Source organism: Rhinoraja longicauda, chromosome 27 (assembly GCF_053455715.1).
Source record: "Rhinoraja longicauda isolate Sanriku21f chromosome 27, sRhiLon1.1, whole genome shotgun sequence".
NCBI classification, from domain to species: domain Eukaryota; kingdom Metazoa; phylum Chordata; class Chondrichthyes; order Rajiformes; family Arhynchobatidae; genus Rhinoraja; species Rhinoraja longicauda.
This window is the reverse complement of record NC_135979.1, coordinates 15797873-15810121: the sequence shown is the minus strand read 5'-3', so window position 1 is coordinate 15810121 and position 12249 is coordinate 15797873. Positions and strand designations below refer to the sequence as shown.

General features: G+C 38.5%; 1 protein-coding gene across 1 annotated transcript in view; it reads right to left on the bottom strand.

The window, feature by feature from the left end:
- Positions 1 to 4143: 4143 nt before the first annotated feature.
- The window catches only part of psmb2 (proteasome 20S subunit beta 2), a 29656-nt gene continuing 21550 nt past the window's right edge, over positions 4144 to 12249 (bottom strand). The window contains exons 4-6 of the mRNA XM_078422877.1: positions 11390 to 11552; positions 9702 to 9751; positions 4144 to 9099 (exon numbers count right to left, since the gene is read on the bottom strand). Of these exons, the coding sequence (XP_078279003.1) occupies positions 8998 to 9099; positions 9702 to 9751; positions 11390 to 11552 (315 nt within the window). The 3' untranslated portion in view covers positions 4144 to 8997. The remainder of the gene's footprint in view (positions 9100 to 9701; positions 9752 to 11389; positions 11553 to 12249) is intronic.

Sequence of the window (12249 nt, the reverse complement as noted above, 5' to 3'; positions counted from 1 at the left end):
TGCCTGCAGCTAATCATTTTATGAATCTGGAGGCAAATGTTAGGAGAGCATTTACTACCCAGCCAAGAAATGCGAGGGAGAGCATTTACTACAATCATGATTTGAAATGCAGAGGTGGATCAGGGAGAGCGATAATTGTAGGGTTCATTATGATCATTGGTGTCCTGAAACACAAGTATAAAGGTGGCTTTATTGATGGAATTCTCCCACTGTAGATGCACAGAATTCACTGCATATTGATCTGCTGATCTAATGGATGTAGAAACTTAGATTTTGAAGGGAATTATTAACTTTGCTCCTAAATTGTCTAAATGTAAAACATAGAGCTACCACATAACAAATTAGAATTCTACAGAACTGATTGAGACAAAGGAGAAAGTGGCTTTTGCAAATAGGACATAGTACAGCACAGGAACAAGCCCTTTAGGCCACACAATCTGTGCCAAAAACGATACCAAGACCAACTCTTATCCGACTGCACATAATCCATATCTCTCCATATCCCTGTGAACTTCTAGAAGTCTCTAAAAAAGCCACTGTTGTATCTGCCACTCCCACTACCCTTGGCTGTGCCACTTACTGTGTAAACAAAATGCCCTTTAAAATGTATCCCTCTCAACTTAAAGCTATGCCCACTGGTATTTGATATTCCCATCCTGGGGAAAAGGTTCTGAGGGTCTACTCTATCTGCACCTTTCATAATTTTATATACTTAAATTAGGTCTCCCCTCAACATCCAGCATTCCAGAGAAAATAATCCAAGTCTATCTAACCTCTCCCTGTAGCTAATAACCCCCTAATCCAGGCATAATTCTAGTAAATCTCATCTGTGCCTCCTCCAATGCCTCCACATCCTTCCTGTGATGGGTCGTCCAGAATTGCACGCAGTACTCCAATTTTTTCTTGAGGCCACCTAATATAATATAAAAAATATATAAAAATGTCATGCAAGGGTAAGAATCAGGCTTAAATTTTCATGTCAAAATACCAAAGAAAACAGCACCCAACAAGGGACAAATGGAACAGAGACTTATGTCACAAATGAATTAAGAAGTTTCCATTATTTAATGGCTGGATTTCTAATATTGAGTGCTTGAGTCTTAGAGCTATATATAGCTTGGAAACAGGACCTTCCGTCCAACTTGGGCATGCAGCCCAAGTTGTCTGACCAAGCCAATCCAGGTCTGACCTGGCCTGCACCTAGCCCATAATGCTCCAAATCTTTCCTATCTCCTTACCTGTCCAATTAAATGTTGTATTTTGTATCTGCCTCTACAACTTCCTCAGACAACTCGTTCCATGTATGCTCCACCCTCTGTGTAAAAATGTTGCCCCTCAGGTCCCTTTTAAATCCTTCCCCTTTCACCTTAAACCTATGCTTTCTAATTTTAGACTCCACTAATCTGGGGCATAAAGCCAAAGCTATTCACATTATCTATGCTCTCATGATTTTATATACTTCTATAAGGTCACCCTTCAGCCTTCTATGGTCCAGAGGATAAAGATCCAGCCGATCACCCTCTCCTTGTAAATCAAAGCCTACAGATGTGGCAGCATCCCCATAAATCTTTTTTTGCACCCTTTCTATTTTAATGGTATCCTTCCTATAACAGGGTTAGCAGAAATGTACACAATATTCCATATATGGCTTTACCAATGTTTTGTTCAGCTGTGACACGACATCCTAACTCCTATGTTCAAAAGTCAGAAGGGTCTCGACCCAAAACATCTATTCCTTTTCTCCAGAGATGCTGCCTGACCCGCTGAGTAACTCCAGCATTTTGTGTCTATCTCCTATATTCAATATTCTGACCAATAAAGGCTAGTGTGCCAAAAGCCTTCTTCACTGTCCTATCTACCAATGTCGCCACCTTCATGGAACTATAAACTGCACCACTACGTCCCTCTGTTCGACTACAGAGGACCCCACCATTTATTATGTGAGCCCTGCCCTGGTTTGTCCCACCAGCCTTGCATATATCTGAAGTAAACTCCATTTTCCATTCCTCCACCTACTGGTCCAGTTAACCAAGGTCCCATTGTAATCATTGATGTCCTTCTTTAGTGCCATCATACCCACCAATTTTATTGTCATTAGGGAAGTGATCAGTGAAATTCAGATGTGACCAGTTCTTTTCTTGTGACTGGAGGCTGTGAACACCTTTACCCAAAAGACAAAGTGCTGGAGCAACTCTGGAACATCTGGGGAGGACTACATTACAGGTTGGGACCCTTCTTCAGACTGAATCTGTTTGTATAGACAGGTGACGTTTCGGGTCGGAACCCTTCTTTAATCAGTCAGAAGGAAGGTCCTGCCATGATATTTTGCCGTTATTCACTGCCCAAATGCTGTCTGACCTGCATCTGCAATCTTGTGTCTCCACTCTTACCCGGCTATATTTGTGCTGCAGTTATTAAAGAAGTTAGAAACTTTTGGTCTGCACCCAAGACCCATGCTAATTCCCATTCCAGCAAATTCCCTAACAGTTTTAAATTATCAATTGTAAAGTGGAATAAGAGAAATTCCCATACGCAGCACTCTTAAATATTCCCAAAAGTTAAAATTATTGAGCTTGGTTTTGTTTGACCACTGAAATTCTACATACATGTTACATAGATGTTGATAAAAATGTAGGGATCACTTAGTTCCCATTTCTTTTAACTGGGATTATTAGCAATTAAACTCTCTGAAGGCTGGTGTTCACTTGCCAAGTTGGGGGTTGGGGAGGAGGGTATGTGAGAGGGTCGCAGAGAATAGTGAATTGTGACAGGCCAGGATTACCCTGTCACTCTGCGCTTCATTAAAGTGGTAATAAAAGATGTATTGTAAATGACCGAGTACCTTTGACCTCAACAACGGGGACAGGCAGCTGATGGCTGCAGCTGTTTCCAAACGACACACGCACATATATATATACATAAACACATATTGGACCCTAATCTGTCACCAACAATGCTCTTTAACCAAAACAAAACGTCAGCATTTAGCAAAAGAGGCTAATACTTTGAGTTCCAATGAATTTCATGAGTATAACAGAATTAGGGGGCAGTCACACGAGCGTTTAGTTCAGCTATTGAATCGTTTAGCCTGGCACTCTCGTAACCAAGTACTTTCTCGTGGTCTCCGATAACCTGACCCCGGATTTCCTCATCGTTGTGAGCCAAACATATGGCATCTTATGCAAGAAAAATCTAGGCGGCAGAGGCCACACATTACAGTTATTATCTTCACAAATAGCGAAGCAGAAATGTTTATAATTTGAAAGTTGAATAAGCAGATCAAACCTTGCGAGATTTTAGTTTATGTAACTTCCGATGCATAAGTCATAGACAATTAAAAGAAGTTTGATAACAATAAATTAACTACTACAAGCAATCGATGGATATCTCTGCTTTGAAATGCGATGTTCAGTCAACTGATGTGATGGAGCCTTTTGGGAATAGTGACCACAGTGCTGTTATCTTTAAAATAGTTATGGATAAGGATAGGGCTGGTCCACAAGTTAAAAGTTTTAAATGAGTACAAGCTCAACTTTGATGATATTAGACAAGAACTGACAAAAGTGGATTGGTGTAGGTTGTTTGTAGGTGAAGGGATGTCCAGAAAGTAGGATGCTTTTAAAAGTGTGATGGTGAAAGTTCAAGGCATACATATTCCTGTTAAAGTGAATGGTAAGATAGGTACGAGTTGGAAACTCCTGGATGACGAGAAAAAATGAGGCTCTCATCAGGAAAAGGGGAAATAAATAGGGTGAATACACAGGGTCTTTTTCGCAGGGCTGGGCAATCAAGAATCATTTATCCTTTTCCACTTCAAAGAATTCAGTAAAGTTTATCCCCTTGTTGATAATTTGCTCATCAAAAAAAAAAATTAGAATGAGTTTAGCTTTGAATGAAAATGACTAACTCAAATTCAAAAAGGTACCTTGCGTCATTATTTTGTATCATAAAACATGCAAATATATTTTCAATGTGCTTCCTCTTGGCTACTACAGTTGCTCATTGTTTTTAGTAACTTAATTATGCAACAAATAACAAATTTTAAAGAAATATTTGATTATGGGTGCTCTGGGAGCATCTGCAAATGTTTTTCCTTATGAAAGAATGTAAAGGGAAAGTTTTATTCATATGTATTTTTCTTTAATATCAGGGAACATAACTGTGGAAAAGGCAACAACATGAATATTATCAAACTATCAATAATAATCATAAAGCTTTCAATACATAAACTGAACCTATTGGTGAAAAAAAGCTGTAGGTACTCAAGTTATTCACCCGAATTCTAGCAGACGCTTGTAGTAAGTTTCAGTACTCCAACACACTACAGTATTCATGTGAACTCATTCTGGTTACAAGTCTCCCTATGCACATCTACATAGCACACAATGACACACATATTTTTTTATATATATATTTTATATATATATATATTTTCTGAAGCAGAAAACTACGAAGCAACCCGTGTCAAAAAAGGATATCCAAAAGCTTGATTATAAAAAAAGCATACTTTATTGCAGGATCGATACAAGGAACTGTAGATGCTGGTTTACAAAAAAAGACACAAAATGCAGGTTAGGCAGTCTCTCTGGTTTCAGGCCAGGAAACTTCTTCAGTCTGAAGAAGGGTCTGGATACCTGTAATGTCACCTATGCATGTCCTCCAGAAATGCTGTCAGACCCGGAGAGTTACTCCTGCATTTTGAGCCCTTTATTACAGTATTGGAACCAGGATTATTGTGATGTTTTAAGTGATTGAGCATAGACTTCTATGGCTATCTAGACTGTACCTCTCTCCCTCTGCTCCCTGTGAGGACACCATTCCATTTTCTTCATCTCACCTTTTCCAATGACAAGACTCTGTGATTTTGAGTCACCTTCCTTTCCCCCTTACCCGTTGTCATAGTCGACAGGATTCCCAACACGTTTCAGTTATTTCCTGCACTTCTTTCACCCCACCTGCACAGCCAAAGCAATGTCACTGGGTAGCCCTCACAGCTACCTTGCCTGTCTTCACATCCAAAGGAGCAGCCTCTAATTTCCACAACCTTCAACAAGATTTTACAACCAGACAAATCTTCTATCTTTCTAAAGGCGCTGTTCCCTCTGTGACTCACTGGTTCCTTCCCTAGTTTCCTCTCGATCTCCACTAACATATACTCATATAAATGCCCATTCCCATCATACAGGGACTCAAATTGTATTTCCATTTCTGACCATCCTTCTATCCATCCACGTCCAATGTTAGCTCAAGAGTCAGCACCTCGACTTCCAGGTTGCAGCCCTCAGGACTCGACATTTCCGATGAGCTTTTCCTGTTTGTATCAGAGCTGCCTCATTCGGAAGCAAAGTCATCCCCCTGCAACAATATTTCAGTTTTAATTTTGCTTTCGCTGTAAGTGCAAACCTAATCAGAACAATTTAGCACTCTTTATTTCCTTTCCAGTAACTGCTGTATTCTACATCCATGTTCTTGCACGTTGCTTTGCTAACTTCACCCCACCCATTTATGTCTCTATTTATGCTCCTCCAAATAGATCAGCTCTCTCTCAGACAGATCAAAAGCAATTGTGTCATTTGCACAACTTTGATCTCCACTCCGTCATTCTTTTGTTCTCTACTCTTTGCAATTTAGTACTCTTGGCTTTTTCGCTTTTCCAGTTCTGATGAGTCACTGAGTTGAAACATTCTCTCCACAGATGCTGGCTCGTTGATTGAATATTTCCAACATCTAATTTTTAATTTAGTAAATTATAGTAGGCGGTTATAAATTAGTTATTCACTTAATACTATTTCTCCCACTGAACCAGTAACACCAACACCTTCTGCCATGTTCATGTACAATCTCTAGTATTTGCGAACCGATCAAAATATTTCAGTTGTAAAGAAAACAAAGGCTAGTATGAATGGCAGCAATGTTAAATGTGGAAACATGGCTTTGAAGAAGTCTACACAGGTGTTTGGAGCACAAGGCCAACCAGCAATACACTTGCTGCTTCAGTTCAAACTTTCAATTACCTCACGACTGCTTTCTACCTCAGCTCCGATTAACATATTTTGATTAATCTCCCTTGATACTGCTAACCAACAAAAAATAATTTCAGGCCTTCAAAATTCAGTTGACCCAGCATCCATTGCCCTTTTGGACAAAGTGCTTGGTTTCTACAACCCTGTTTGAAGAAAGGCACTCAGATTCAACTCCTGAAAAGCCTGACTAATATTAAGATTATGCTCCCTTGTGGTGAATTACCCACAAAAAAAATCATCTGCACTATAGAATGGTCATATTTTAAGCAGCTCCCAACTGCTTATTTCCAAAAGGCTTCAAATAATAATCTCACATTTTTTTTTTGTATATGAAAAGGATCCTCATCATATTCCGAATGGCATGAAATTCTCAATGAAAGCTGCTGGCTGGTCCTGTGCCTACAATGACAGGGGTAATACCCTTGCTGCCTTGCAGCCTCTCTCTCTCAGCGGGGAAGCCGGAGGGTCTCCAGCCTCAGGCAAAACATATGTTACTTTCAAACTGATTAATACGAGTTTATTTTGGAGCAATAATTATCAAATGTCTATTAATCACCTCTGTGCACATGAGCACCACTGAATAAAGATCACCGCATTGAGACAGGCACAGAAAAAAAAACAAAGGGACAGGTGAAGAGGCTGATAAGTGTTACGTCTCTCAGTATCTGATATTTTTGGACGCATCAAACTGAATGTAAATATGGTTAGGTTTCACAATTTTCTAAATCACAAAAAACTTTGCACACATTTGCAATAATTAGATATACAAGATCCCTATTAGAACAGTGACATTTCCTTTCACAAGGGGTTCTTGAAGCAAAAGCTGGCTGCAAAACACAAACTTACTCAAGAAAAATGCTCAGCATTTCAATCGACGTACTGGCTGGCATGACTTTCTTTTATGTTCAGAAAAGCCTGGCGAACGAAACCTGTTCTTGCTAAAAAACAGAGCATCTTTGGTGATAAGTTATGACAATGCTCATGCTCTCAGTGGAGATGCAATGGATATGGTTGACTGATAAATGATAAAATGTTGCATTAATACACTGGAGAAAACAGCGATAAAATCATGACTGCTGTGCCCTACAGATACAGAAGGCTAAAAACAGTTGGTGCGATTCAAGGAAAAAGTGATTGAACTCAATCTTATCCACATGAACATAAATAGAATCAGGAGCAGGCCATTGGGCCCTTTGCACCTGCTCCACCATTGAATAAATCATACCTGGTCTTTTGCCCCAGGGCCACTTTTCTTAACCAACCCTATACCCCTTCACATCCAAAAATATAAATGAACAATCCTCAGTGATGCTGCAGATTGACAAATTAACTTTAACACAGCATTATAGAAGGCACGTATAGATAAACATGTAGAGCAATCTTCCACTTTTTAAATGATAGCTCATTTCGATGTGAAAGAATTCAGAATCTCTCTAACCTTTAATAACAATATTATTTTTAACTATCTCTTCTTAGATGCTGGTAAAATTCAACCACTGTAGATGTCTTTACATTGAAATGTTGCAATGAGTAGTACAGAGAAATGCAAGTTCAATATATTCGCATTTGCTGGTTCACCAACTTGGGGATGATTTACTTGGGGGTAATACACAGCAGCTGTGGTTGATCTTATGTAAATCAGCGACAAGATCACACACTTGCCTGAATCTGACCATGAAAGTTAACCTTTCAAACAATGACTGATATTTGGTTTAAACCAAGTCCTAGCAGTGGATCTGACACAATTGATGGGTTTAAATTAATTTCAATTTTGATTTAAATTCTTCTACAACAAAAAATGATGATTCAAAAAATGAGCAAAATAAATTTTTACAAGAATTCTGAATATTTCCGTTATGACCCATGGCGGAACAGAAAAGAGCAACATTTTTATGTTTTATATTTAATAAAAAACAGGTGTTTAGATCTTCCAGTAGAGTAAGCTGGAACGAAAAAAAAAGGGGAATATATATCAATCTATCCAGTTCCACCTCAGTGCAAACTAGCTGAATTTATATTTTTTTAAAGTACACAAAGCATGCAGTTAATCTGTCACATATGATAGAGCATGATAACTTTTCCAAAATAACATTAGTATACACGGAAACAGTTATGATTACAAAAAATACATGCCAATTTCAAGCATAAAACAATTACATTTTAGCAGATATCCAATCAACAAGCACTTCCAGCTTGGGTTAACTGCAATAATCTGATCACTTTCACCTTGCTCCTCTGTTGCTGCAAGGGTGAAGCATAACACAAATGGAAATTAACTTGAATGCTTTGAGTACGACATCACGTCCCCAAATTTAAGTGTACATTCGAGATTCAGTTGCAATAATTAGGACTCAAAACTCAAACTACTGGCAAACTGCTGGTGCCAAAACAATTCTTTGCAGAGAGCAAGTTTAAACTCTCTGGTCTGGCATGTTTTGAATTTGTACTGCACATCTGTACTAATTAACTAATTCTAGCTAAGATTTACCAGGAACTAAGATCTGTACTAATCTGCAGTTAATTAGCCTACCAGTGCAAGTTTTACAATCTAAACTAATCGTGTTTCCATTTTATGGAAACTTCAGATCATGGACCATTCTTGGAGCTCTCTAGCTTCCATTTCCTGTAACTGTCTCACCAAACCCATCTCCTGCTCAGAAGAAGATGCTCAGGGGATAATTTCTGTGGTCCAGCACAGGTCCGGTCACAAGGATGGTAGACTAGAGCATCAGCCGGTATTCTAGAAATATTTATTTTACATGGTTTCCGCAAATTACGTACGAGTGTTTTTCTGAAACTCATGGCCAATTAATACTGTACTAACATAAATTTGAAATGTATAAATCGTGTGTTTGTGCATAAAAGTGAGGTCATATTCTCAAACAAACTCCACAACTTAGTGTGAACCTTATGCTTTATTGGGCTCATATACATAATAAATTTCTACAAGTAAAAAAAGCCAAAAAAAGTACAATTATATCTTTGACATTGTAATCTGTTCCATATCATGAACACCATCCTTATCAATGATCCGAACAGTAAAGGAGGGAAGGTTCAGAATAAATCGTTTCTGGATCTGAAAGACAAAACAATTACAACCGAATTCAATCAATCCAAAATTTCAACACATGATTGATGTCAACTGAAGCATTTCATCACATACAAGCCCAATATGGAAATACAGTACTGGTGAAAGATGGGGTGCAATCGAGCAACAGGGCATTTTTGCTATTCCCTTTATCAGCAGTGCATGGAAGAGCAGCAACTGTACCTTTCTGTCTTAAACAGAGTTCCCCACCCAGAAAATCTTAATAACAGCATAATAGAAAGAAAAATGAAAACATGAGCATCAATACTCCTACTCAATTGATATCCGGATACACAAGCAGAAGATGGAAAGTGTGTTCACTCCCTCAACGTTTATCCAGAGCAGTTGATAATATCAAAACTCAGCAAAAGCTGAGGATGCGCTCTTTAAAGGAAACCTTCGTACTGAAGAAACCTAGTGATACCCGTTCAAAGCACAAGGCCAAAATTACAAGGACCAGGCTGTATGTTTTGATGTCAACGTGTGAAAATATAAACATGTGCAGCAAGTTTCAGAAACCCAGAGGTGAATAATGTATTTTATGAAAAGAACAAATTTTGCTACAGAATTCCACTCGGTTTGGATCTCACCTCGAGCAAGCATTTCTTCAAGAGCTCAATGGCCTCTTCGCGCGTGAGATCTGCAAACACATTGTTTCAAGTTTTGACATCGTCTCAAATAAAAACAAGCCCCAACCCCCAACCCCCTCCCCCTGCAAAATTAAATAAAGTCCAGACCTGAAAACAGAAGTTATCTGACTCACAGCTGAACACGGTCCATATGTAAAATAGGGGTTTTAAACAGAATCAGGCCCACTCAAACTGCAAGCTGGAACGAATCAATTAGTTTTTGGAAATCGAAACGCACCAGAATCCGCCTCCTTTTCCTGGTCCAAACCCGGGAAAAGGACAGGCACTTCTTAGATTCAATTTATTACAAACAGCGTAATGAGCTCCATCTGCAGATGCTGGCTACACTTAGCGCATTTCGTTTAACCGGCCTCCTGCTGAGCATTAGATTCATCAATGCAAATGACACGTGCTTTTTACTTCTAAGAGTAAAGACCTGTGCTTACTCTGCCATAACGATCCATGATATAGTCAACTTAACACAGCGAGAGCAATTTTATTCATTACATGTTTGAATAGGAATTCAAGATTAACTCAATTTAAAAGATGAAATATAGCATTAAGATCAGACAATTAAAAGCTCAGAACGAGTGCACCATGTTATTCCAGAATTAATTTTAATTATCAGAATTGTTTTGTATATTTTATTAGTAAAAACTATTTCAATTACATTTGTACAATCCAAAATAAAGTGTTTCTTCCTTCATTTGAAATGCTTCAGAGGAACTGTGTCTTGTGTTCATCTTAAGTGGCCATATGTGTAAGAAAATAACTGCAGATGCTGGTACAAATCGATAGGTATTTATTTCACAAAATGCTGGAGTAACTCAGCAGGTCAGGCAGCATCTCAGGAGAGAAGGAATGGGTGACGTTTCGGGTCGAGACTCTTCTTCAGTCTTAAGTGGCTATAATGTGTTATAGAATTTACAAAACAAGATCAAATTCTAATTATGATGGGATTATAATGCAATTATAATGCCTGTTTAAGAAGATGCAGGAGAAAAAATATGGCAGGATACTTTATAAATTTAATTCCCTTTACTTCTCAGGTAAAGAAAATCTTTTTGCACATTTTAATGACAGATGTCTACACAGCTTCAATTTTGATTGTACTGTAAGGTGATAAAAATAGTTACATTGTTGACAAGGCATCCGGAAAAATAAATTAACCAAATTAACCACTTTATCCTAAAAGGGGAAAACCATTTCAAAATTATTTGGTACATGGAAGAGTGATTTCTACCGGCTTTGCACAGCTGGCTTCACTAAATGTACATTGGCTGCTTCAGAGGAAAGAATTTACTTCCTTCTGGAAACTGACCTTTGGACTGGCATAAAGTTAACAACTATACCCTGCTCAGCTACTGAGTATTACAACAGATCAAGTAAAAAAAAGGGGGACTAACTGTTTTGTTGAATTAAGAAATCAATGTTGACTAAATTAGCATAATTAAATAATCATCACTGGCGGGTCATCAGTGAGCAAGTGGCAAAAATGCAAGCCCACTAGAACGGAACAGCTACAGATCATTATTGTGTAACCAAGGCTTTTCAATCCTGTGACGCAAAGCAAATAGAACAAAGGACTGGAACACAATGGTTCAGTTAATGAACAAGATTACAATATTCCCTTCATCGCAAATACTCACCTGGTGTGTAGTATCGGTCTAAAATACTGAGTGTCAGGAAACCTCCGTATCCATGGGCAGCAAAAGGTGCTTTAGCCAGAGCTGCCAAGTAGTCCAAATAGTAAAGTGCAGGGCCCTCATGCTCATCATAACCAGCTAGGAGCATGTTCACATGGTAAGGTGTCTTTAAAATAAAATGGAAGGACCATAATCACTATTTCATAACAAACTAACTTAGCTCTTCTGATAAGCAGCACTGCAAGTACATTTCAGTTGCATTGCCCCTATCCTGATTAGTATTCAATTATTTTATTTTGGAATTATGGTTTCTTAAATCAAATTGAAACTATACCCCTCTCACCCTAAAGCGAAGCCCTCTAATCTTTGACATTTCTACCTGGGATAAAGATTGATCCATCTGTGCCTATCTGTGCCTCTCGTAAATTTTATACACTTGCATCAGAGAACACAATAAGTTTGTCCAAACTCTCCTCATAGTTAATATCATCTCCTTTCAGTTTATAGCCTCTAATCCAAGCAGCATTCTGGTAAACTTCTTTTGTACCCTCTCCAAAGCCTCCTAATCCTTCCTGTAATGGGGGTGACCAGAACTGCACACAACATTCCAAATGTGTTCTAATTAGTTTCCCCCCCACCCCCCATATTTTATCCAAGATAATGAAATAAAATGTGATTTCTCTTAGATTTAATATTCAGAAAATACCCTGCTGTTTCCTTGCTAATCCAATAATGGGATTTGAAGCTAAAGGTGTGAGCAGAGAACACAAAATACCGCATGACCAGTGTTCCAATGGCACCATACCTCATTGCTGGGTCTGAATTATGAAGCTCAATAAAGATCATGTATATCACCTATTTAA